The 27,130-nt window shown below is 41.5% G+C and overlaps 4 protein-coding genes across 4 annotated transcripts; 3 read left to right on the top strand and 1 right to left on the bottom strand.

The window, feature by feature from the left end:
• Positions 1-1,181: 1,181 nt before the first annotated feature.
• On the top strand, positions 1,182-6,429 carry LOC139199481 (TRIO and F-actin-binding protein-like). The gene is made up of 11 exons (XM_070828559.1): positions 1,182-1,285; positions 1,529-1,597; positions 1,799-1,888; positions 2,072-2,166; positions 3,122-3,767; positions 3,911-4,145; positions 4,377-4,488; positions 4,638-4,797; positions 4,921-5,034; positions 5,573-5,659; positions 5,777-6,429. The coding sequence occupies exons 1-11, from the start codon at positions 1,247-1,249 to the stop codon at positions 5,921-5,923; spliced, it is 1,794 nt and encodes a 597-aa protein (XP_070684660.1). The 5' UTR covers positions 1,182-1,246; the 3' UTR covers positions 5,924-6,429.
• Positions 6,159-8,114, bottom strand: smdt1b (single-pass membrane protein with aspartate-rich tail 1b). Its single transcript, XM_070828560.1, has 3 exons — positions 7,919-8,114; positions 6,586-6,744; positions 6,159-6,394 (listed from the first exon to the last, which is right to left on the bottom strand). Exons 1-2 carry the CDS (start codon positions 8,078-8,080, stop codon positions 6,607-6,609), a joined length of 300 nt encoding a protein of 99 aa, XP_070684661.1. The 5' UTR covers positions 8,081-8,114; the 3' UTR covers positions 6,159-6,394; positions 6,586-6,606.
• A 1,645-nt stretch (positions 8,115-9,759) lies between these two features.
• Positions 9,760-19,485, top strand: LOC139198906 (putative RNA-binding protein Luc7-like 1). Its single transcript, XM_070827888.1, has 10 exons — positions 9,760-10,321; positions 10,807-10,901; positions 11,782-11,880; positions 13,082-13,192; positions 13,345-13,488; positions 15,358-15,534; positions 15,703-15,869; positions 15,968-15,997; positions 16,961-17,125; positions 18,276-19,485. The coding sequence occupies exons 1-10, from the start codon at positions 10,261-10,263 to the stop codon at positions 18,511-18,513; spliced, it is 1,287 nt and encodes a 428-aa protein (XP_070683989.1). The 5' UTR covers positions 9,760-10,260; the 3' UTR covers positions 18,514-19,485.
• Positions 19,486-22,600: 3,115 nt separating this feature from the next.
• Positions 22,601-26,746, top strand: pane1 (proliferation associated nuclear element). Its single transcript, XM_070828123.1, has 6 exons — positions 22,601-22,843; positions 23,894-23,970; positions 24,399-24,497; positions 24,802-24,881; positions 25,107-25,198; positions 25,940-26,746. Exons 1-6 carry the CDS (start codon positions 22,787-22,789, stop codon positions 26,087-26,089), a joined length of 555 nt encoding a protein of 184 aa, XP_070684224.1. The 5' UTR covers positions 22,601-22,786; the 3' UTR covers positions 26,090-26,746.
• The last annotated feature ends 384 nt before the right edge of the window (positions 26,747-27,130 follow it).

The following is a 27,130-nucleotide window of genomic DNA, read 5'->3' as shown; positions in this document are numbered from 1 at the left end:
TTCAGTTTCTCTACACTTTGATTTGGGCCTGAAGACATCAAGATCAAATAGACATCCACAGTTCAAGGATTGAGTCAGACGAGAGGGGAAGGGGCAGAGAGAGAGGCAGAGACAGACGGGAGAAATGTCGGGACTCTGAGAACGGACGATCATCTCGAAGACAGTCCACCACATCTCTTCATACACAGGTAGGATAACGACAGACATGCTCACAATAAAAAAAACATGTTGGAACAACAGAGCTTGTAATCCTGCCTGTTTATTCTACCAAAGAGTTCAGATAACCAAAGTGGAAAACATAGATCTTCAAAAGTGAAGGAGCGAGCTCCTGCTGAACGCCCGCAGACACAGGTGAGCCCTGTCCCGTGACTTTCTGCATCTTTATAAATCAAATGAGTGTTTGGAGGAAAATGGGTCATTCATACATTCATTCTAAAGTAGCTCCCTGATATTCATTTCAGCTCTTTTACCTCAGGCGCCCCTGTCGCAGAAGCGCCTTGCAGGAAAAAAAGCCATTAGTTAGCACTCTATGTTTTGGGGCAGCATGTTCGTATGATTTATCATCTGTATTAATAGATTCGAGGATGGTTGAAGCCAATATATCCTGCAGTGTCAGCGCTGCAGTGTCATGCCTAAAACTGCTGAGTCAACAAGCACAGAGGGATGGATGACCACAAAATGAAACATTCAAAATGTTGTTATTTCAATGCTGCAAACACGCAAACGTTTGCAGCCACCAGCAGTGACATTAATAACAGCTATGTGTGATGTTGCCGTTTTGACTTCCTCATTTGACATCACCTCTCTTTCTGTCTCTCCTCATAACCTATTCTGGAAAATATGATGCATGCATGCATGGTAAGTATTTCATGTAATTTTGTACTAACCTGCTTTAATAGCACATGCTTGCTTTCAGGTGATTCTAATGAAGCCTTTCTCTTTCCTCTTTCTCTTTCTCATTGTAAGTCATTGTAAGTCATTGTCTCATATGACAGTCATGGAGTGCAAAAACCATGCCTCTTCCCTTTTTATAGTGCCATTCTCCAATATATTTCCTATTCTCCATGCTTTAATGTTCCGCCTGCCTCTCTATGCATGCTTCAGAGTGATTACCTCACAAAGACACCTCCGTCTGCTTCTGACAGTTTGCGTTTCCTCTAGTTTCACAATCAAGTGTGAGACACAAACTACTGCAGAATGCTTTCAAATAATTTGCTCTTACTAATTTGATTGTAGGTGTTGTTGCATGAAGGGTTGGATGTCCAGACTGGACGAGCATGGCAAGGTAACGCAAGTTTTTGAAGTCGTTCTTCTCATGCATTTTTAAAGTAATTTTTACTCCAGTTCCTGTTGTAACCACAATCACAAACACTGACAGACAGAGCTAACCGTCAAGAACAAGACTTGACCTTTACGGTACAAATTCACATCCTATAGTGATGAAAATCAGGAGATGCGCTCTTGATGTGCTAACAAATACATACATGATAATTGAATCTAATGTCCAAGTTTACTGTGTTTTTCTCAGTGGAATAAACACTGGTTTGTTTTGGGCAACACTTCGCTGAGGTTCTACAGAGATTCGGAGGCTGAGGAGGTAGGAGGACCTGATATGTGACCTAAAAGTACTTTCTGATTTGTAAGAAGAAATTCATTTAATTCTTCATGCAGTAATTTGAAAGGGTTTTAGGGAGGTGACCAATATCATAATTTATTTTTCTAAAATTATTTGCTTAATTCTTGATGTTAAAAACGTATTTGACCTGACTAAATTAAAACTCTTCTTGTTGCGCTGCAGTCAGACGATCTGGACGGAGCGATCAACCTGTCATCCTGTGTGAATGTGTCCGACTGTGATGTGGAGAAGAACTATGGACTCCAAATACAAGTATGTATTTACTGAACTTGTGTTTTGCTCTTTGTGTTGTACAGTACACCATCAGACAGATGGACAGTCAGACACCACCCACACCTCCCCCATTTCCACATCAATTACAAGTTCGGCTGCTTCCTGTTTAACAATGTGTGTGTGTGTGTGTGTGTCTTTGCTCTGTCTTTTGATCTCCTCCAGACAAAGAGAGCAGTGTTCACTCTCTCTGCTATGACCTCCAGAATACGGCGGAACTGGGTGAAGTTACTAAAGCAGGCGATCCAGAACAACACGCAGTGAGTCTGAGCTCTTTACAGGGGGAGACAGCGGTGCAGGAAGAATTCAGATCCTTTACTAAAGCAAAAGTAGCAATACCACACTGTAACAATACTCCATTACAAGGAACATTGAAAATGCTGCTTAAGTTAAAAGTACACATGTATTGGTAGCAATGCAGATAAATGGCCATTGTGACTGTTATATTATTATAAATTAAATTATTTGATTATAATTTGTGATGCCTTAATATTTAAGCAGTACTTTTCTGTACAAGTACCTTAAATTTGTACAATACTTGAGAACATTTACTTATGCTCACCTCCTACCGTGAGACTACTTTATACCACAATCGGGAATTACATATTAAAAACAAAGTTGTAATGAAGCTAACCTCATAATTTACTTAATTTGCTTGGCAAAGCCTACATACCAATACTGCACTATATTTATTTATTTATTTATTTAACAAAAATACTTTGCCCCTTAGAGGCAATTTGAGGCTGGATTGCAAACACAATTAATATAAAGTCATGACAGACAAGAGTTAAAAGGCAGTGGCCAATCCATGACTGACCAACATTGTCCAATTCTATGAAGACACATTATGTAAGAAATTGAAAGTCAGTTAATCAGGTTTTACATAAAGTAAACTTGCTATTTAAGTTTGTCTTATGTCTTCCGGAATAAAACCAATATATGTATCCAAAGAAATCATAAAATGCATTTTACAAAATCTTGACCCTAAAGCAGCAGTTGACTGAATAATCTTAGTTCATGAGCCTTTTAGTACCTAATGTGGAGCTTTTGATCATAAATTGAATAATTAACATTTCCATTGAACTGGAAATTCCTGAACACTGTGGAGAAATGCAGACAATGTGATTGGGTGGTCTGTCTGTAGCGAACCCCTTCTATCATCTTTCTTCTGATGTGTAACACAACCCTCCTGTCGCTCCCTCATTCTGACCTCAGCCAATCAGACACCGGCAGCGAGAAAGAGAACCCCCTCTCCCGGAGGCCGTCGTCATGCCAACCCCCTGCTCGGTTCACCTGCAAGGACTCTGGCTATGAACCTACCACTTCCACCTCCACCGCCACCACAGCCGCAAACTCCCATCAGGCTGACCACCGCCATCACATTGTGGACGGGGATCTGGATGCAGACTTATCTCCAGCAAGTCTGAGAGAGGAAGGGGAGGGCTGGGACCGCGAACAAGCCAAGCGATTGGAGGAGAGGAACAAGTGGTTTGAGGAGGGGATCCCCCTCAGTGAGATGGGCAGCAGGTGGGACTCCATGGAGCTGAAAAGTGGGAGTGTCCCTGTACCTGTTATTGACATCATGGACACAGCGGTCAACATGAAGTGGGCAGAATTTGAGACGCTGTCTTTCAGGGACATGAGCGCGCAGTCTCTCATTGGAGCCCAGGCTTATCAGTCAAGCACCGCACAGGCATCACAGTCTTTCATTAGCTCCCAGATGTATCAGTCGAGCCCTGAAGAGGCTGAACAGTCTGTCACTGTATCAGAAACTGATTTATCAAGCTTAAAGGCGGCTCATCCACCCATAAATGGGGTCCAAACCATTCAAACAAATACAGCTGAAGCTCTACAAAAGGAGGTAAGACAGAACTTACAGTCACAAAAAAGTGATGAGTAGAAACACACACAGAAATGTTTTCAATGCTAGGAAATGATGTTCATATCTAGAAGTGATCCTCCTCCCTTTCCTCCCCCTACACTCTCTGCGAATCCATCTCTCAGACTCTCTCTCTTCGAAAGGAGGTGGAGTGCATTAAGAGGGAGCGTGCAGCCATGGGGATAGAGGTGGACAGCCCCTGTGGCCCCGGGGCCCCCTGTAGGGCCAGACTAGAAGCCATGGAAGTAGCTCACCAGAAAGCGCTGCAGGATATGCAGGAGAAACATGTGAGGGAGTTAAGGGAGCTGGAGGAGCAGAGAGACGGGATGATTCAGGATGAAAGGCAGGTAGCTGCTAAAGGTGAGACATAAAGTAAAGTTCAAGCAATGGTAGCTCAGTAGGGACAGATTGCATTTCTTCCTTTTGCCTTTTAACTAAGTAATTCTTACAACCAGCACCTCTCTGTGTTTTTTTTTATAATTCTATTAACTGTAATTGTTTGTTTTTCATGTTGTCTGTTTATGCTGCGTTCTTGATCTCTGTGGGCGCAAAGACAGTTTAAATAACTAATTAACTTGCTGTTCTTAAAAGCTATGGAGGTGCTGAGAGCAGCTCAGAGAGAGGAGCTGGAGAGAGAGGTGGAGAAGGCCCGGAGGCTGGCTGGAGGAGATGCACATGTGGATACTTCACACAGAGGCCTCATGTAAGTGTATTACAGTCACTCTGTTATCATACTGAGAGTGTTCCCCATCTCACAGGCTCTAACCACAGGCTAAAGATGTTCTACATTTTTACATTTCTACATGAGTGCATGAGAATTTACCCCATAACTCGTGTGTTTGTGCGTGCCAGGCCCCAGGCGGACGTCTCGCACAGTGAGTTAGATGTGCTTTCAGAACACTACTCCCAGAAGTGCCTGGAGCTAAGCCGCACTGAGCAGAGCGGCAAGGTCCGAGAGACTGAGCTCGGTCGCAAGGAGAGAGAGCTGGAGCAGCTCAGAAGAGAGAACCAGGTTTATATTCATGTCTGACAAGGGGTTAAACTCATAAGGAAACATAATAAGCTACACCATCTATAGGCAAACTCGTTCACAATATTTCTGCATACCATAATTAAGCTAAAAATCTCTTAACAGGAGCTTAAGGCCAAGCTGGCGGAAGAGATCAGCCGCATGCGTTATTTCATAACAGGCCAGAGGTCGGACATCGCATCTCTCGCCAACACTGATCGCGCGGCGTCCGAAATAGAGGTACTGATACTAATAAGTAGAATGTCTGTGTCTCAGTTAGATCACACATAATCTTAACTCACATGAGAGTAGGTGATACTAAAACATCCATCCAACGTCTTGCCAACCCAGTTTCACTTGTTGTATCTGAAATATTAACTTGGGCATGAAGGACAAATGTTGACATTACTGTCATCACGGGGAGGCAGAAAACGACATCTGATAAATGTGCTGTGGGATTTTGAGCCCACTTTAATAAAACAAATTGAGTGTTTTTACTGTTTTGTCTTGAATCCCCAGTAATGGTTTCCTGGTGCAACATTATCACCTTTTTTTGTGTGGTGGCCACATTTATGTAAAACATCTGTGGATGGTAACGTCTTAGTGCACACTGCCACCTACTGCCTGAGTCGCAGGGCAAGTTTCAGGATTAAACAACCCAGAAAATCACTTCTACCTTGTACTTAAAACTGTACCTTTGTACTGTGCTTCAATAAATTTGATTCATTTAAAATCTGTTTTTACTGGTGATGGTAACATTTTACATTTTGTCTTTCAGACTTTACTGAGGGCAAAGGACAACGAGGTGCAGTATCTAAAAAAAGAAATCAGCTGTCTTCAGGATGAAGTACAATCTCTTACCAAAGTATGTTTTATGATCTGATAATAATATTCTATAAAATAGTGCATTTGCAGCGATTTAAGCGGCCCTCCCTGTTTGATTTTAATTAGTCTGCCATATTTGTTCCAACCCTTTCTCTAGGAGAAAGCAGCAGCTTACGAGCGTTATAAGGAGGCGTATGTAGAGCTGAGTGAAACGAAGGGCCGTAGTCAGTTGGAGGTGGACTCGCTCAACCAACACTTGAGACTGACCAACGCTGCGCTACAGGAGGGAGCGAAGCAGACCTGAGCAATGAGGAGCACTGTCCAGAACTTGAAGAACAAAGACAAGCCAATACAAAATATTTAGAAAATACCAATAACGATACTCTGTGCTGGTATGACTGGATTATGATTGAATGATTGAATTAGGGCAAATGTTGTGGGCTTGGAAACCATCGTGCAAAGACTGTTCAATTTAAACAACAAGTGTGTATCCGTGTAATCAGTTTATTGAGTGACAGACACAAACATGCAAACAAGAGTGAAGGCATGACAAGTCGTTTTAATAGCCTCACATGATATGAGATTTCAAATGAATTTAATGGAAACAGCATGAATAGCAGAGGAGAGAGGAAGGAGATGGGCAAAGGTGGAGAGATGCGCCCCATCTTCCTCATCTTCTTCATCTTCCACATCTTCCACATCTTCCACATCTTCCACATCTTCCTCATCTTCCTCATGCCGGCTGGTATGCTTTCAGTCAATATAGCAAAGCACCCTGTGGATGTAGATTAAAAACATGTCATCAGCTTCTCCTGATACCAGTTGTCATCATTGCAACCATGACACACTACAACCTTTGACATGTAGCTGACACACCACTTATACATGCATAAGATGTATAAAAAGGACAGAGCGAGCTTGGTTAAAGGTTAAATAAGGTGTGGCTAATGTACACTTTGACTTTACCATTTATTCTCTTAAGTTGGCTTAGTCATCGTCATCGTCGTCCTCAGGGACAAAGATGTCATGCTCCTCCAAGAGAGCCGCAAAGTTCTTGCTGATAAGAGTTCCCACATACAGGAAAGGCACCACCACTATTGTCATGCGGATAAGACCAAACGGTGTCTGGAAAACATAAGGAGGAATAGTTACGTGACATGGAAATCAAGACTTTATTTAAGTCCAGTCTTGTGACATCTTAATCAAAGTTACTGCAGCAGAGTGGAGAAACGATTCTCTGCTCATAGGGCTTGGATGATATGGCCTAAAATGGCAGCGGATCAGGCCCGGCAGGCACAATATCTAGTGGACATGAGTGTAATAAAACAGAAATTGTGGGCAGCAAGCTACACAAAACACTTTCCGAAGGGCTTGCACTGCAATTACGTAAAATCTCAGGATAAAAACTGTGAGTTTCTACTACCATATCGAAGTACTTTTAATGGAAATGCATTGAATTAAAGAACAATATCAACTGAAAATATTGCCGTCATTATTTAGGTGCATGACCCTAAATTAATGTTGGTCCTGTGCTGTGGCCTTGAGAGAGATTATTTCCGTATTGTTCCAGTTATGTAGAAAATCTGAGACTTTATTCTTGGCACACCCTAGTCAGCTTGACCCACACATTAAAAATAACTCCCTAGGCCAAAATCTTCATCAATACAATTCTCCAAAAATGCATAAATGAGTAATATAAACCCTACACACTGCTGCCAGTTTATTAGGGACACTTAAGCTAAAGCTAATACAGTCTAATACAACAGCCCTGGAATTATTCCTGTCTTTACTGAGGTTATAATATTCAATTTTTGTTGAAAATGCTTTAAAGTGGCGATGATTCAAATGTATGAAAGTAGGATTTATTGCAAAGCTGATGTGTTAGACTGCATTAGTTTAGCTAGGTGTGCCTAAAAAACTGACTCTATATCCTTCGTTATCCTCGACCTTTCTTACATCGACAACAATGCACACCAATATATATATATATACATATACATATACATATATATATAATGTTTAAGCCGAATCCTTAAATTACACATTATTTCTATTTCTTGTGTAAAATGACCCCTCGAGCCAAGAATGTCGCTTGCATTTAGAAAATAAAGGGAAATTACTTCCTGAAACTACCTTCCTTTACGTTCGTGTAAATACACGCTCTTTGGCTGACTTGAATAGCCTATCGCGAATCCTGTATTTCTATTGGCTGCCGCTTGTGTCAATTCTGCGTTAAGCCCCGCCCACGCGTTCACTCATATCGGTTTTCACTTGGTAACCAAATGCAAACAAAACTCACTTTATCCGGTTTAGGTAAGATTGCCCCCGACGGCGTCGATACTACGTTCCTGCTTTGAGTCGTCCTGGATATGTCTGATGTTTTCAAGCCGGTGTTACGGCTCATTAACCCCGTGTTTTTGGGGAAAAAGCGCAGCGGGAGCCGCAGTATACTAGTCGCCATTTTTTCCAGTATGTCTGAGAGGGCAGGGTGTGACGTCTCTGTGGGCGGGTCTTAGTTTGACAGAAGAAAACACACAGCCAGTAATAAATCATTTTGAGGCATGCATTGCATTGCATAAGATAAATGTGTGTTTACTCTGTTTACTTCATTTAGCTTTGTTGTCCTTGTGTCCCTGTTTGTCTGTTTATGTGTAAGAACACCAGAGCTGTGGAAAAGTCAAATTCTTTGTATGTGTCCACATACTTGGCAAATAAAAGCTGCAAACGTGTGTTTTTTAACCCCCACTTTTTGATCAGACAACTTTGCTATTTTTAAACATTTTAGCTGGTTTGGATCAAAATTAGTTAGTAGTTAATCTGTCCGTGTCATGTGTAGTATGTGAATTAAAAATTACATTTCCTGTCCTTACTGAAGCCACTTTCTCATATAAACTCAGGACAATTCCTGAAGAATCAGGTCTAGTCATCCGGAGTTGCCCTTTCACACATGTAGCAAACAACAGGAGACGGTATCAGACTGTTATCAGCTGCTGAAATACTCTTTTTTTTGTTGAGGGCTGCAGGAGGGCTGCAGGAGGCAGGACATGATGCAAAGCTACGCTGCAGTTCTAATTCTGCGTTTTTAAATGTTTGCCAGAAACAAAAAGAAGCGTTCAGGTCCAGTCAGAAATAACAGTACACTACTGTGGTCCAAACAAACCCCCCAGAAAACAACATAAGATATGATAACTAACTACGTTACTGCGCCCTGAATATCTGTATGGTTGGTTTTCAATTTCTGAGCATGAAGAACCTTCAGGGAGACTTCAGGAAATTGGGTGATGTAGTTTAAAGTCCAACAAAGTCATTACATGAGATGAGGTCCTGATGGGTGAAAGGGTCAAAATTTTAAGTTTTACCCAGGACACTGAAGCTTGAGTCCTGTGTTAATGAAAAGAGGCGATGTTGATAATCTACTTTTACACTCAAACACCATATAAGGGGTTGGATTTGGCTTGTATTCTTTAGGGTTTATTTTTTTAGGGTTTCGAGTTACTTTCCAAGTTTATCGTTGATTAGAAACCGAAAAGCACGATGCTGAATCAGGTCACAAACAAAACAAACACAAAAACAAAAGCATGGTTTTGAGTCGAAATATGTCCAGTTGAAATAAGTAACTTTGCAATTTGTCTTTGCAAACTATGAAATATATGCATCATGTACACTTGGATGCAACATTTAATCAGCTGCTCACAGTTTAAACTAGTACAAAGCACAATGAAGTCTATACTTATCTATGTTATTCTATGGCATGGTAGGGTATTCTATGTTAATGTATGGTATTGTATAGTAATATATGGTATGGTACGGTGTTCTGTGGTATTGTATGGTATTTATAGTAATCTATGGCATCTCGTGTAATATGTGATATTCTATGGTATTCAATGATATGGTAAGATATTCTGTAGTAACATGGTATTCTATGGTAACATACGGTAATGCACCATAGTCATATATATGATAATGTATGATAACGAATGGTAACGTACAGCAATGTACAGTAAAGTATAGTAATGTACGGTATCGAATGATTATATATAAAAAATAATTATTTCCTATTATTTATATTTTTATCACAGAGTGTAACGTCACCAAACCGTCCAGCGCGCGAGGCTACTGCAGCACTTCCTCGAGGCGGAGACACAGGAGCGCGCTCCGCGGCGACGCGCACGGAGAGGAAGTGGGAAGACGGAAGAAAGGACGCTGAATAAACTTGCCAACTTCTAGCTGACTGGCTAGAAATCCATTTAGAGACCATGTTACAGGAGAATTGGTTACTTGTTTCGATACAGATTTAGTTGGCTGACCAAACGCCCCCGTCTACAGTCAGTCACCGCCCTCCCCTTTCGACCGGGCGACTCCGACAGTTTTCAAACAGACGTTGCACATGATCAACCGACCCGAAGTCATCCAACGTTACAAAGTCATATTTAGATGATTTTAAAGTGCTCCGGTAACCACTAAACTGCACTAAAGGAGCACACAGCCAGCTCGCAGGCTCGCCGGGACTCCAGCTTCTTCCCCTGGTGTGAAAAGTTGTCGGTGTTGGTGGTGGAGGAGCCGACGAGGCCTGCAGTTTAGGAGGCTGCATGTGTGAGGACTGTTGCTGCCGAGGAGTGACTCACACAACGTTAGCGAAACATGTCGGCCCAGGCACAGATGCGAGCGATGCTGGACCAGCTCATGGGGACGGGGAGAGACGGTGAGCAAGGGGCCGGCCGTGGTGTGGGTCGGTGTCTGATCACATCAGATTGGGACAGGAGTTTGTGTTGTTGCTAGCGTTAGCCGGAAAGCTAACCAGACAGTGACAGCGAGGCATGCTTTGCTAAGCGAGCTAGCTAACCTGAGGATAGCCAGACAGCTAGCTACCTGTTGTTTTTGAGTTTGACTCCACAAGGCAAGTTAAGTTACCAGGATCATTTTCTTCAAAAAACATGCTAATAACTGTTTAACATCCTACTTGGTCACGGTTATTGGACTCTTTTCTTTGTGGCTTCGTTCTTTACCACCAGATGTTGTCTTATACAGTCAGCTAACTTTATGATTCACGGCTAAGGTTACAGATGTATGACTCATTCATCGCAGGTCTGCACCTCGACATCGTGCTAAATTCTTGTCGGATGGACGGGCAGATTTACGGGTGAACTCACAAGCCAAAATGTCTGTCTGGTATTTTCTTTTCTTAAGGAGATACCATGAGGCAGAGAATCAAATTCACAGATGAGCGAGTCTGCAAAAGTCATCTCTTGGATTCATGTCCTCATGATATTCTGTCTGGCACCGTGAGTATCATATTTATATATACACACACACACGATACACGATACACAGATAGTATTGTTATTTAGAAACTGCAGTCAAAAAGTATAGTGACAGATGTTGTGATTGGTTTTGATTGGTCTGCTCCTGCACACTGAACTCAAATGACACAACTATCAATGCTAACTTTGAGTTTATAGGGGCACACTTTTTTTTTATACATAGTCTTTTAATTTGAGAACCCTGCAGCGGGTCAGTGATCATAAACATACAAACAAGACTACCAAGACACCACTTTTCCATCTGAGCTGAACGCAAAAAGCCCTGAAAGCAAAAAGGCAGGATAGCTATTGTAATGTGATGAGCATCACATGGAACGGTACCAAACATCAGCTGATGTTTGGATTATGGATTTCAGATAGATTTCCCTGTAAACATGTGAATGCATCTTTTAACGTGTCCAGTGACTTTATGTCCCTTCAAACAGGGAGACTGTTAATCAAAAGGTCGACACCATCCATCTGGTGTGACTGTAAAAACCCTTGAATTAAAGCTTAGAGTCAGAAGTTTAACCTCATAATCACTGTTTACCTACTAACTTAGAATGCTGGAGTTAGAAAAAAAAAATCTACACAAACACTCACATGTGTGTCAATACTTTGTTACTGTAGTTTACATAACCAGATAACGTGGATGCAGTGAAACAATACAGTCAGTGTCCAGCCCTGCAGCACTGTGATGCAAAGGATATTTCATTTACAGTCCCTAATGTGATGGCATTTAAAATGCACTAACTCATGATGATGTTCCAAGGTTGGTAATTACTGGGATGTCAGTTGTCAAGATGAGTGAAATGATGATGCATACAAACGCAGTACATTGACGCCTTTGTCATTTTTGCAGAGAATGGACCTGGGAGAGTGCATGAAAGTCCACGACTTGGCTCTCAGAGCTGACTATGAGATCGCCTCAAAGGAGCAGGAGTACTTCTTTGAACTTGATGTGAGTCGTAAACACACACCTTATCATGTGTAGCTCTCAGGAAAGTATTCATTGCTTTCTGTGATTTCAATGCACAGTGTCACTGAGTGATACAAATCTTTATATCCAAAGTGAACACCTGCCAAGTGCCAAATGCACACATAATTATAGGGTTTGACAAAAAAAGTTAGGGAGCCAGCCAGTTGGCCTTCTTAGTGGTATTATAAACTACTTTAAAACATTTTAAAACTCAGATACATCACTCACTCGTATTTTATCTTCTCACCCATACTTGTAGCAACACTAACGCAGTACCTTTGTTTGTCTTCCTCACAGTTTTACTTTTGGCCTAAATACCTGCTAATTCCAATAGTACTCATCCTGACTCAAACTGCACATCATTGTCTCGTAGATTGCCTATTAATATACTAATAATAGAAATTATTCATCAACAATTGCCACACTAAGTCTTACGAATGGCACTCCTGTATCTGCACCATTGCACAGTTAACAGTTATTCAGACTGACAAGACTGCTTTCATGCCAAACCAAGGGTAGCAGAATGGATCGCAGGAAATTAATTCAGATTGTGTAAAACTGTCAACGAGCTGACACCCATCCTACTGTCTTCTGGATGGCGGTCATCTCCGACACGGTTCACCTGATGATGTGTTGGATGCAGAGGATTGGCTGACGCAGTTTAAACTCGTGAAAATTGAAACTGATGGCCCAGTTTTGAAGAGCTTCCACCCAGTACTCTCATTCTTTAGACTGTTTACAGAGCTGAAAGCAAAGCTCTCTCACAGTGATGCAAACCCATGTCTTGGGTGGACACCTGTCACCTTCATGCCATCACCTCCCCTGATTTCTGAGTCTAAAGATCTTGCGCTACTTTTATTTCAAAACAAATCAGTTTGGTCTAAGTTGGCTGTTGAATTGTACCGGACACAGCAGACGCACCCTGTTGGCACTTGCATAATAGTAGGAGGAGGCTGAGCATATGTGTTTACAACTGTGTAAATTACACATTAAGCACTTATGAAAGACGTTGTTGCTTGAGAAATCTTTGTGAAAAGATGTATATTAGGCTCGATGTGTATTAGGGAGTGTTTCAGATGAATTTCGTAGAGTTTAACATGATTAAACACCTTCTCTCCACTAGAGACCTTAGTCTATATTTTATCCACACAAAATCACATGTATCTCATGTGTTTTTCCTCAGGCTGCTGAACACCTCCAGTCTTTCATTGCTGACTGTGACCGCAGGACCGAGCTGGCCAAGAAGAGGCTAGCCGAGACGCAGGATGAGATCAGCGCTGAAGTGGCTGCAAAGGTGACAAACCTCAGTATTGACATTGCTAGTGAGATTATTATCAGGTGTTTATGAATGCCAGGAATAATCAATCACCCCACCTGGTTATCAAGAATCCATGCAAAATAACATTTCTTAAAGCTTAGAGCTCATTTTTTGTCTTGTGTCTGAAGGCTGAACGTGTCCACGAGCTGAATGAAGAGATCGGGAAGCTGCTGGCCCGGGCCGAGCAGCTTGGGGGCGAGGGGAACGTAGACGAAGCCCAGCAGCTCCTGGAAATGGTGGAGAAGACCCGGGCCTTAAAGAAAGAAGCAGAGGTCAGAAATTTAATAACTGCTTTGTTGTCTAACATTTAATGTGTTAGAATACAGTACAGGCCAAAAGTTTGGACTCACCTTCTCATTCAATGCGTTTTCTTTATTTTCATGACTATTTACATTGTAGATTCTCACTGAAGGCATCAAAACTATGAATGAACACATGTGGAATTATGTACTTAACAAAAAAGTGTGAAATAACTGAAAACATGTCTTATATTCTAGTTTCTTCAAAGTAGCCACCCTTTGCTCTGATTACTGCTTTGCACACTCTTGGCATTCTCTTGATGAGCTTCAAGAGGTAGTCACCTGAAATGGTTTTCACTTCACAGGTGTGCCTTGTCAGGGTTACTTAGTGGAATTTCTTGCCTTATTAATGGGGTTGGGACCATCAGTTGTGTTGTGCAGATGTCAGGTTGATACACAGCCGACAGCCCTATTGGACAACTGTTAGAATTCATATTATGGCAAGAACCAATCAGCTAAGTAAAGAGAAATGAGTGGTCATCATTCCTTTAAGAAATGAAGGTCAGTCAGTCTGGAAAATTGCAAAATCTTTGAAGTGCAGTCACAAAAACCATCAAGCGCTACAACGAAACTGGCTCACATGAGGACCGCCCCAGGAAAGGAAGACCAAGAGTCACCTCTGCTGCTGAGGATAAGTTCATCCGAGTCACCAGCCTCAGAAATCGCAAGTGAACAGCAGCTCAGATTAGAGACCAGATGAATGCCACACAGAGCTCTAGCAGTAGACACATCTCTAGAACAACTGTTAAGAGGAGACTGCGCGAATCAGGCCTTCATGGTCAAATAGCTGCTAGGAAACCACTGCTAAGAAGAGACAACAAGCAGAAGAGATTTGCTTGGGCCAAGAAACACAAGGAATGGACATTAGACCAGTGGTAATCTGTGCTTTGGTCTGATGAGTCCAAATTTGAGATCTTTGGTTCCAACCGCTGTGTCTTTGTGCGACGCAGAAAAGGTGAACGGATGGATTCTACATGCCTGGTTCTCACCGGGAAGCATGGAGGAGGAGGTGTGATGGTGTGGGGGTGCTTTGCTGGTGACACTGTTGGGGATTTATTCAAAATTGAAGGCATACTGAACCAGCATGGCTACCACAGCATCCTGCAGCGACATGCCATCCCATCCGGTTTGCGTTTAGTTGGACCATCGTTTATTTTTCAACAGGACAATGACCCCAAACACACCTCCAGGCTGTGTAAGGGCTATTTGATCAAGAAGGAGAGTGATGGAGTGCTGCGCCAGATGACCTTGCCTCCACAGTTACCGGACCTGAACCCAGTCAAGATGGTTTGGGGTGAGCTGGACCGCAGAGTGAAGGCAAAAGCGCCAACAAGTGCTAAGCATCTCTGGGAACTCCTTCAAAACTGTTGGAAAACCATTTCAGGTGACTACCTCTTGAAGCTCATCAAGAGAATGCCAAGAGCGTGCAAAGCAGTAATCAGAGCAAAGGGTGGCTACTTTGAAGAAACTAGAATATAAGACATGTTTTCAGTTATTTCACACTTTTTTTTTTTCAGTACATAATTCCACATGTGTTCATTCATAGTTTTGATGCCTTCAGAGAGAATCTACAATGTAAATAGTCATGAAAATAAAGAAAACGCATTGAATGAGAAGGTGTGTCCAAACTTTTGGCCTGTACTGTATATGTAGATATTTTTACATACATGTCAACTAGTTTGTAACTTGTGTATTTTGAGCCAACAAAGAGTGGTTGTCGTAGGTGTTTTCTTTCCTAACATATCTTACGCTCAAGTCCAGGCCCTATCATGCAGGCATGATGATACAAATCAAAATCCCTTAAAATCCCACTCCATGGTCTCATAACCTTTGGTCTCATAGGACGTTTACAGGAACTCGATGCCAGCCTCCAGCTTTCAGCAACAAAAACTACGAGTATGCGAGGTGTGCTCTGCCTACTTGGGTCTTCACGACAATGATCGCCGTCTGGCTGACCACTTTGGAGGCAAACTGCATCTCGGCTTCATTGAAATCCGTGAAAAGCTTGAGAAGCTAAGGGTAAGTGGTTCTCTAGAACTTGCAGGCACAGAGCTACTTTAATTTTCATGATTATTGATCAGAAAGATCAATTTAGCGATGCACACATTATATGTAGGGTACTCAACATAGAACTGCTTGTATCAGCTGCTTGTATTTCTCAGTAAGTGTTATTTTTGATTTATTCAGAAAGCGGTTATTGAGAAACAAGAACGAATGCGAATGAGAAGACGAGAGGAACGCGAAAAGGAAGATGAAAGAGAGCGACAGTGGGAGGTGGAGCGGGAACGAGAAAGAGAGCGAGAGCGCGAAAGAGAGCGAGACTGGGAGAGAGAACGAGAAAGGGAGCGGAGGAGGTAAGAAACGGTCTGACTTTCACTGTTACTGTGTACAAAGAAAATGGAAAAAGCGTGACGTGGAAATGGACACTGTCTGATTTGTGTCTCTGTTCTAGGTCAAGATCTAGAAGTGGAGACCGATACAGGTATGTCTGCTTCGACCAGGATCAGTTTTTAAGAAATGAAATATCTGTAAATTCCACACAAGACTGGCATGTAGGGAGTGTCCATTGTTCGGCTAGTTGTGGGCCATGATGTGGTTTTATTCACCATACAGTTGGTCATTTTATGAAGTAGTTTTAGTGTTACAGGATATTAACACAGAGCTGTAAAGGTATACGAAGCCAGCTGGGAGACAGCTATGTTGATATAGTGAAACCGCTGTGCGATATTTAACTTATTATATGGAGTAGAAACACACCGTACTGACTAATATTATTAAAACACGCAAAGTAAAATTGTTACTGTCAGGGAAAAAGAGCAGAAGTGTCAATGTCACACAGCAAATGTCACGTATTTAATCCCTGTGGCTGTTGTGTTGCCCGTCATCTGCTCACTGAACTGATCACGAGATAAGTCTCTATCTGAGAATCTGCAGTTGACAGTGGCCCAGCTTACCAGATGCTTTTACACCTTCATGCTGACGACAGCCGTAGCTGGAGGCGTTATGTTTCCGTGTTTTCCATATGTCCCATTTCTTGTGGACGCGATATCTCAGGATTGCCTGCAGGGAATTTCATTATATCTGGTGCAAACGTCCACTTGAACTGAAGGATGAGCTGATTAGATTGCGGTGGTCAGAAGTCAAGGATACAGTGATCTCACAAAACATGTTTGTGGCTGTAACTCAATAGTTCATACACCGATGGTGACAATATTTCAGACAAATGTCAAATAGGATAAAATGATGACATTTTACATCCAAAAGGTTCTGCAAAAACACTTTTCTGGCCGTTATTCAACGCTGTGACTCAGAACCAGAGGAGGAGAATGTGGCCATATTTCAAGTTTGATCAAACCTGGTGATACTAATCTTGGGTCTGGACAGACTTTTACTTAAAGCTTAAAATCTTTTTCTTTTTTTTTCCTCCACAAAATAATTTTTCTAGGGATGGGGGCAGTTCATCCACCCATCGTTCAAGACGCCACCGCTCCTCTCGTTCCAGAGAAGAAGGTGGTGGGGAACGGGATCGCGAGAGAGAGCGAGAGAGGAAACATCGACACAAGGACAGACATCGCTCACGCTCCCACTCTCACAGGCGCAAAAGGAAGAGGTGTGGCTCCTACCCATCACCCAAACTGACATAAAGCATCATTAGGACAGGGTTCATGACCTGAGCACGTACCTTCTCTACTAACATCAGTCACTTCATACTACATACAGTCCACATTATGTGACCAGTTATCACACATCAGCTGTCTGTCTAGTCAGCTGTATTCTTACTTTACGTTTAGAGCACCCAGTGAGTGCAGAGTCGGTAGAAAGTGATGACGCTGGTTGTGTCCGCTGATGTCAACAGTTACAGTGAAGCAGTTGTGCACACACAGAAGTGTAATTAGAATAGAAGACATTGGTAGTAATTAATAAATATGCTGAAATTTAAACAGGTTGTCAACAGGTGAGTAAGTCGGTGGAGCCAGTGCAGTAGATTATTCATGTACAGTACCAGTATGTTATGGTATAGAGTAAAATAGTATGGTGTGGTATAGTATGGTACAGTATGGCAGTTGTATCAAGTGTAAAGTGACATCCATGGTTCAATACAGTGCGGATAAAGTGACATAGAGACACGTTCAAGTTTCAGGTGGTTATAAATGAATTTAGTGCTGAAATTATTAATTAGTCAATCGACTGATTAGTAATGAACACCTATTTAGGTAATTAATCCTTAAGGCCATTTCTTAATCAAAATTCGCTGAACAGCCGCTAGTGTCAGCTACACAAATGGGAGTATTTGTGGCATTTTTCTGTATATGTCATTTTTCTTTATACTTTTGTTTACTTATCTTCAAATTTCAACTTTTTGTTCGGACGAAAAAGCAATTTGAATATGGCACCCTGTCCTTTTGTGATTGGACTTTTCTACAGTTTTCTGCCATTCATGAGAGTAAATTTATGAAACTTATTGTAGTTTAGTTCTATGTTTATGAATAAATCTGATATTTTAACATTGCCACTGTAGCTTTAACACAGTAACCACCGACTACCATCCAAGACAAAAAAAGTTTAGAATATTATACAGTGTAGTTGAAATATAAGGAACATTATTATGAACTTCTTGAGAATCGTCTTTCTACATGTAGACAGTAACTCCACAATGTAGCCAAACAAATCGAGAACATCAAGTTCTTAGTCCTGTGCTGGATGATGTGCTTACCATGATGTGTTTAAAAGACAAGTCTGGGCCGATCGTTTATCCTCAGGTCCTCCAGGGACAGATCATCTCACACCCGCGAGAGAGAGCGCTCGCCGTCCCAGGAGAGAAGCGGAGAGCCCGCAGGAGAGAGGTGGCGTGAAGACAGGGCGGAGTGCGGAGACTGGGAGGACAAGGAGCAGTCCCCCTCCGCGGACACTGCCAGGCACAGGGAACGAGAGAGATCCCTGTCGTACGAGCGGGACCGACGCTCCAGCTCCGAGGAGCGAGAGTCCGGAGAGATATGAACAGGAGGCGTCGCCTCTAAAGTCTTTGATTTGGATATATTGTTTAGCGAAAAGAGCATGGAGAGATGAGTGCGTGTGTGTTGCTGCGAATGTGTAAGTGTGTGTCGGCTTTGTATGTGTGTTCATGTTTGAAAGCGGGACATGTACATTAGCGGGGGTGGACGGTGGAAAGTTAACTAGAGGATGAGGGAACAACTTAAGTGGTGTGGGTCAGGGAACATGCAAACCAACTTTTATAAGACTGACTTATGAGGCTAGTGTGAAGTGGAAGCAGTATAGTCATTTTTTATGCCATCTTGTCGATCTTATGTACAGATTATTTTGACAGTGATGAGGGACGAGTGAGTGAAGAGACAGCAGCCCTACTTCTGAGACTGTTTTTATTTTACTCATACGAAGTGCTGTTATTTTTTTATCATTAGTTGGACCTTTAATGTTAATACTGTTTTTCCTGTTGCATTAGGAATCTATCAGTTTCAATAGCTGTCGATACATTTACGGGTTGGACTCATTAATGTGGCGTTACTGTCACAGTAATGTTTTAATGGGCTGTGATTGACTGAAGGCACTTCTGGTGTTTGTGTTTTATTTGCTGCCTTCAAGCCATAATAATCTCATTTGGTAAATCTGATATACATCCCCGAGCCTGCCCTGAATTCAACATGCAGGGTTGAGCCCGTACTTTGAAAATAAACCCACTTGCCCACCTGAAAGACGTCATCCAAATATTTCCGCTCAGTTCCTGACATGTGAATGCATGTACTCGATGTGCATCCTTACATGCTGACACTTGAAGAGGGTCTGGGGACTTGTGTCCTGTTTGCTGTGGTACAACTTGGGTGTACTGGGGGAATCTACTTTGCTGTGCCACCATTAAGTGAATAAAATTTTCTGCTGCCATTCAAATACAATGTGTTTATACAGATTTCTCTTTAAACTCACCTGTTTATGCACACAGTTTGGTCAAATTAGGCGTTGTGTATTATTGACACAAAGGACATGTGGTGTCCCAAAGGACCATTATTTTTCTTCTTCTTCCTTTTACCTCTACTGATGTAAACACACACATGCTGTTTTCAATTTGGAGATATGATGCAGAACACGTTTTTGTTTTTTAGCTTTTTGGTCGTAGCATCTATCACTAGTACTAAAATTGTCCATTTAGTTTCATGAGAAGTCGTCCTGACAGGAGTACAGATTTGTTTACTATGTAGGATCGTGGCTCGGGGTGCTTTCAGCCCTGCTGAAGTGCCACTGAGCAGAAGTCAGACTGCCCCCCTGCTGCTGTGACTCCTTTTTAAGCTGATGAAAACCAGCTGCCTTCAGGTGCTGAATCACTGATTCAGCGTTTTGCTCCAGATGAACAATCTGTACCTGCAGTCATAGGCGCCTGAGCAATGGAGCAGGTGGAGCAGCTGCACCCCCACTATAAGACTTGGTGGAGCTAATGTGTGTTTTTACATCCCCACTTTTTAATCAGACAACTTTGCTATTTCGAAACATTTGTGCAAGTTTGGATCAAAATTAGTTACGTCTGTAAGTGTCATATGTAGTGTGTGAATTAAAAAATTACATTTCCTGATCTTACTGAAGCCGTTTTCTCATATACACTCAGGACAATTCCTAAAGAATCAGGTCTGGACATCTGGAGTTGCCCACACAACCACACAACACGAGACTGTCTGTGTTAGAGTGTTTCAGTAGGTTGTAACACCTCTGTTTGATTCAGTTGAAGGCTGCAGGAGGCAGGACGTGATGCAAACTTACACTGTGGTTGTAATTCAGCGTTTTTAAACAAAACGGCTTTTATTTAATGAGAAATCACAAGAAGTCCTTTCTCTCATTAATGCTGGCTTCACAGCGAAGTGTTCAGGCCCAGTCCGAAATAACGGTTACAATACCATGGTCCAAACAAAACACCAGAACACTCCGTAAGATATGATAACTAACTACATTACTGTGCCATGAATATCTGTGTGGTTGGTTTTCAATCTCTGAGCATGAAGAAGAAGTTTACTTTCTGGGATTTTGGTTGCTCACTGCTGAATCTGGTACAGAACATAATGAAAAACTAATATTTTATGGTATCTATGGTATTGTACAGTATTCTATGGTATTATGGTAATCTATGGTATCTTATGTAATATATAATATTCTTTGGTAATTAATGATATGCTACGGTTTTCTATGGTATGGTATTGAAAGCTACAGTAATGTATGGTATTTATAGTAATCTATGGTACTTACTCTGATCAGAGGCACCTGACCAGTGGAGCAGGCGGAGCAGCTGAACCCCCACCATAAGACTTGGGGGAGCAAATGTGTTTTTCCAACCCTCCTTTTCGATTACACAACTTTGCTTTTCTAAACATTTTAGCAAATAAAAATTAGTAGAATGTAAATTAAAAATTACATTGATATGGTAACTTTTGACTGGTACTGTATGTCCAGATGAGTTATGTAGCTTAGCAACTTGTCTTGAATATATATGCATTAGGCACAGCAGAGCAGCTTTATTGGTCATTATTGAAGGCCGTGTACAGAGGCGCCGTCAAGGGGGGGCCGGAGGTGGGGGGCCGCGGCCACCCCTGAAAAATGCTTGGCCCCCCCAGTGCCCCCCCCCCCAGACAGTGGAAGTCATTTTCAACGGCAGCTGTTGAGACAACCAGACTACCAACAGGTAAATCAGTCAAACTGTACTTACTTTTAGAACAAATAGTGTGTGTTTGGTAAACTGTGTCTGTGCTGAACCTCATGCTGGCTGCTCTCCGTTACTGAGCATCTCATTAGCTTGTGTTAAGGGCCGCTAGAGTCGGATCACCAGTACCTGTGCCGTGATGCTACGGCAATTTTCAGACAATGAAGAGAAAGTCTACGGACATCTCTTCCATATGTGTGATGATACGGGCCAAGATAACACCGCCGAGCAAACCCACGAACAGACAGGGACAGAGACAGAGCAGGGCAGTGCAGAGGAGCAGGGTCAGGCAGCGACAGGTCCAGAGAACAGGGAAGAAGTAAGGCAGCAGGTCAGACAGGACACAGCTGGTCATCCTACTGCTGGACCAACAGGTGAGCTGAGAACAGGGTCCCTCATGAGGAAATGAATGGCAAGAGAGTAACTTTACCTGGATAAACGTGTGGTAACAAGGTGTCAACACTGAGTTATGAATCCTGGTGCAACAACAGAAAGCTTCTTATTCATGTTTACTGGTAGATGAGTTTGAACAGTCAGAACAGAACTGACTGTGGGTCCATAATACAACTGTAATCTGAGATTACTATGGACAGCTACTCATGTTATTATTGTTGGTTTTGCTGCTGCTATTTTAAATTCAGAGTAACTTATTTTCCTCATGTTTCATCACAGATATTTCCCAGTCAAGATCAGAGGGCCCAAACAGCAGCATCTCAAGTTTTTCCCTCGTTCTCTTCAAGGGGACAGAAGACGAGGCTTCAAGAAGTGCGCACGCATGGCTAGAATACTCTCAGAGCTATGGTCAAATGTCTACTGTCAAAGACAATGCTTTTGTGGACATAGTCTGTTACATGTTCACAGCAGAATAAAGCTGTATTGAAAATAATCAAAGGCCTCTGTGTGGTGCTTTTAAACTTGAGTAGACTTGTTCCCTGTTACTGTTTAGTTCATTACATGAATGTACTCCCTAATAGTAAAGCTGTATATTACAACTACCCTATTAGAACAATGTATTTCCTAACTGATAAATAAACCAACACTTAATAAAACAGGCTTGTACTGTATTAGTCCATGTACATCTAAGTAACATTAACTGTAAAATTAGAAAGTATATGAGTATGTGATTCTTTAACTCTCATACTGACATCAATTTTGACTAGCCTCAATACTTACAACAGCTTTTCTTCCGTTATTGTTTTTGGTTTTGGTGTGCCACCCCAGGATTTTCACTGGCCCTATCTGGCCCCCCCTGTGAAAAATTTCTGGGGGCACCCCTGGCCGTGTATTGTAGGAAATGCCCATCACTAATCATGCACCCCCACTTTACCTATAACCAGGCGCCCATGCCTGCAGTAGATGATGAAGAGTGAACTGTCAGATACCTGACAGCCTGCAGGTGGCAGAGAACAACTGTCTATGAACGGGAGCGTCATGACGTCTTAGCTTATATCGTGACGTCAGACGCATGTTAGGAAAAGAAGCGCGAAGGAGGATGAGATGCCTTAAACACTGTTTCTGTTTATTAAACTGACTAAAAGTACCTAAACGGAGGCTGTTCAAAGAGTTTCTGTCAGGATGTCAATGCTGAAGCCATTCAGTAAGCTGCCTGGTTTGAACACAGCGAATATCTTGGTGAGTTTGTGCTTCATTAGCTTCAACTGTTGACGCGTCAGTCATCAATGAGACAGTGACAATGTTTGGTCGAGTTGTGTTTGGCTGCTGTCAGGATGAGCTGACAGTGGACATAAAATGAAGTAAAGTAGCTCAGTCTTTTAAGACACATTTACTCTTCCTGTCTGGCCTGGATATATACTTTACTATATCTCTAAAACACGTTATTTTCACAGGAAGCTCACCCTGACGTGGCAGCTCAACATTTCAAAACAAAAGTTTAAGGCAACCATGTAAATCTGCATTAGATGATGAATTGTTACTCAAAGAAGGAGAACAAGAAATATCTTTGTGCTGCATTTAATTATGTTATTTCTTTTATATAAACCTTTTTAATGCTTTTAATGTAAAATACTGGGTAGTTGAGCCTCTTCAGGATCATAGACTGTATGTACAAATCATAGACTCTAAATATAGTCTATGTTAGGACTCAATTGTTGATGACAATTTTCAAAATAAAATTTGGTGGTGCTGCGTGAACCACTTCCCTGATAACGTTATATATGTGTGTGTGTGTGTGTGTGTGTGTGTGTGTGTGTGTGTGTGTGTGTGTGTGTGTGTGTGTGTGTGTGTGTGTGTGTGTGTGTGTGTGTGTGTGTGTATATATGTGTGTGTGTGTGTGTGTGTATATATATATATATATGTGTGTGTGTATATATATATATATGTGTGTGTGTGTGTGTGTGTGTGTATGTATATGTGTGTGTATGTATGTGTGTGTGTGTGTGTGTGTGTGTATATATATATGTATTGCAATAGTTGCACTTTTGATGTATTAATGTATGTACAATTTAAATATTGTACATGATCCAAGTGACAACTTTGTGTTTATACCAAATCATTATATTTACCAATGTTCCGTGCTATCAGATGAAGTCAAAAGTAGTTTCTTTCTTATAAAATCCTTGGATAGAGTAAAGAATATTCTTATGTACTTAAAAGAAAGATGTATGGCAGTGTGCTATAGTGCGTCATCAGGTTTTGTGCTGACTTGGAGTATTTTTCCTCCAGCTGGTGGAGAGTGAGGAGCAGTTTCAGCAGAGTTTAGCAGACGCTCTGGTGGAGGAGACCGCTGTGACCGTCAATGTGTGAGTGCTGCTCATGTCAGCCGTCTGTTACAGGAAATGATCATTAAACACACTACTGTAAACACTAACAGTTTGATGTTTAATGATCAAGCACTTGGTGGATGGTGAACAAACAGTCTTGCTTTCATTTGCTCAGATCAACTGCATAATCAACATGGGAACATGTTAGGTTGCTAGGTTGTTATGCTGCCTTCATTATTTACCAGAGTTAATGTAATTACCAATGTCCGACTGCTAAATAATTAAGTCACATCAAGTCGTAATTACAGCTGGGAGACTCAGATTTGTTTGAAGGCTCTTATATCTCATGTGGCACTTAATGAAGCGGCTCAGTAATACATATCCAGTGTTAAATTGTCAGTGCTCAGTATTTTTAAAGCTCATACAACCATCGGCCTGACAACAAGCATGTTGATTGTACCAATCAGGAGACTAGCCAAGAGTCTGCCTCTGCCCATGGAGAATGAGGAGAGTCGTCCAAGGATAGACCTGGTGGTGTTTATCATCAATCTGACCTCAGAGCTCAGGTAACTTTCAAATCTTTACATTTTCATATTTTAATGTCTTCACCTATGTGGTGAAACTTTCTACTGTACTTTTAGTTTGCCTGAATGAAACACAATGAATTCTACTAGTTTGTTTTGCTTAAACAAGTCTATTTTTCGCCCCGAAGACTTTCTCTTAAACCACACACATAATCCACAGACTTTTACACTGCTGTCAGACTGCAAGATCTGATTCCATCGTGTAGAGAACATGTTACTGATTTCCTGCACTCATAATATTATATAATAGTTCATTTTTTGACATGAATTATACTTTTTGTCATAGTTTCCAGTCAGCAGAAGACTCCCTAAAATATCTGGACCCTGGATATTTCCTTGGAAAAGTCTGCTTCATGGTCACTAATGGTATGGCAGTGGGTTCAATTCTTTGTTCTTCTCAGCTCCTTAAATCACATGAAGGTGGAAAAAACAGGAGCAAAGTGGATGAAGCAGAGTAGAAATTGTGTTAGATGGATCATCTTTCACTATTTATATATGCCATCCCTCTCTGTATTGTTGGAAAATGATCAACTTTTAGCTCAGCCTCTTCTGTGTGTCTCTCTCTGACTGGCTGCCCTTCCTCTGTTGTAGCTCGTAACGCTTCAGTCCCCCCAGAGCGCCTGGACGCTATCAGAAAGCTGGCTGCATCACTCCACTGCCCCATGCTGTTTGCTGAGGATCAGGTTTGTATCGATATTTGTCGCAAACTCTGAGGATGCTTTACACCTAAAACCTCCAGGGGCAAATTTTAAGTGTAACACTGAAATGTAGCATGAGGGCCACAGTGAGAACAGGGAATCTTGCCATAGGCAGTAATGTTGGGTATTAGGGCTGCAACTGAAAATGTTTTCATTATCTATTAATCTACAATTATTTTCCTTTATTGATCATTAAGCTACAAAACAGCATAGATTACTGAAAATGGCCAGTATAAATTCAAGCTGACGTCTTTTAAATGTCTTGTTTTGTCAAAGCAATGGTCTAAAACTCAACAATCTTCAGTTTACTGTCATGTATGACAAAGAAAAGCATCAAATCCTCTCATTGAAGAAGCTTGAACCAGCACAGTTTTAGCTTTTTTTTTTTTTTTTTTTAAAAAACATTGCTAAAACAATGATTTGATTATCAAAATAGTTGCCAATACATTTTTGTGCCGATCCATTCATTCATTTGAGTTTTTTTTGCAGCTGTACTTGGTATTAAATCTTAAAGGAATTCTGTGTGCTGATAAAAATGTCTTAGATTTACCTCACTGAACCCTGCAGAGACTCCGGGGAAGCTGTTTGTGCATGAGAGTCGTGTGGCTGAGTGTCTGTGCAGTTCTTGGTCCCTGTGCTGTCGTTGACAAAACAACACTGAATCTTCCTGTAGTGTGTTTTTCTGTTCCTTTAAAAGCAGTCTTGTGTACCGTTCCTCCCCTCCAGACACCAGATGGTGTGATCAGTGCCACAGAAAGGTTGCTGACCATCCTGAAGGTGGCGGCCGGCCTCGTCCCCATGGCCACTGCTCTCTACCTGTCCAACCTGACTCGCTGCACTGTGCCCCCAGACATCGACCAGCCAAGCTTTGATTAACTCCTGTGGTCCTTTTCTCTGAACGAAGGTCTTCTCTGACTTTTTCATGCATATATTTATTCTATTGCAGTCTATTGCAACTCTACTCATTAGCATGTTATTTCCTCTTTGTATCTTACATGGCATGTTTGTGGCTGTTAGCTGCTGCACTTTCTGTCTTAATGCTTAATGTCTTTTTCTGTATATAGACACAATTAATGAGTCTGTACTCTTATTTGACATGCACACTGGTGACTTTAATTATTGATCGATTAGACCTCTTGATTGACATCCTGCTCACCTTCCGTTTAGCTTTAAAGCACTTGTGAGGGCAGAGCATTGGAGTCTGGTGGTATAATGTTATTTTCAGCATAACTCCGCCCTCCTTCAACCTGAACGCAGGTCTAATCAGCCAGGTTGAAAACTCCTGTGTGGGTGTGCATTATTACTGTGCTGTGATATTAGCAAACATCTGTCTCTGATGGTAAGTAAGAACAGGATGCTGTATGGCTTCATTCAAAGCCTCACAATATCCCTGTATTGGATAGTGTATATAATTGTAATACAGTACAGTAGGCTCTCTGTATATACTTTTTAGTTTGTGTGTTTGTAGTTCACAATTGTCAGAACAATTTATGAGATGCTTTTAACAGGAAAACAAAGTGTCGATACAAAATAATAAAAGACACCTATGATCAATAAGAGCAAGACTGACCATTCATCTTGGTTAAAATTGAAGAAAGGGATATTTATGGCCCTGGATTCTGGGATTTAAATGTATTTATTTCAGTGTATCTTTGATTTTTTTAAATCAATGAATGTGAGAAAACATTCTGCGAGCTGCTTCTGAGCGAGCTGTAATGAAAAACATCACAATCATTTACATTTTGTTCATCGTGAATAGTTTGGTTTCATCTATAATTCTTAACAATAGATCACTTCAATACCTAACAAGTTTTTCTTACATTTACCATATTGTTATATGTGCTGACTGAAAAATATCTTTGGAAAAAAAATAGTGATTATGATAACTTTATATATATATAGCACCTTTCAAAACAA

Source organism: Pempheris klunzingeri, chromosome 3, assembly GCF_042242105.1.
Source record: "Pempheris klunzingeri isolate RE-2024b chromosome 3, fPemKlu1.hap1, whole genome shotgun sequence".
Lineage (NCBI taxonomy): Eukaryota > Metazoa > Chordata > Actinopteri > Acropomatiformes > Pempheridae > Pempheris > Pempheris klunzingeri.
Note: the sequence above shows the minus strand (reverse complement) of the source record. Positions and strands in the feature narration are given on the sequence as shown.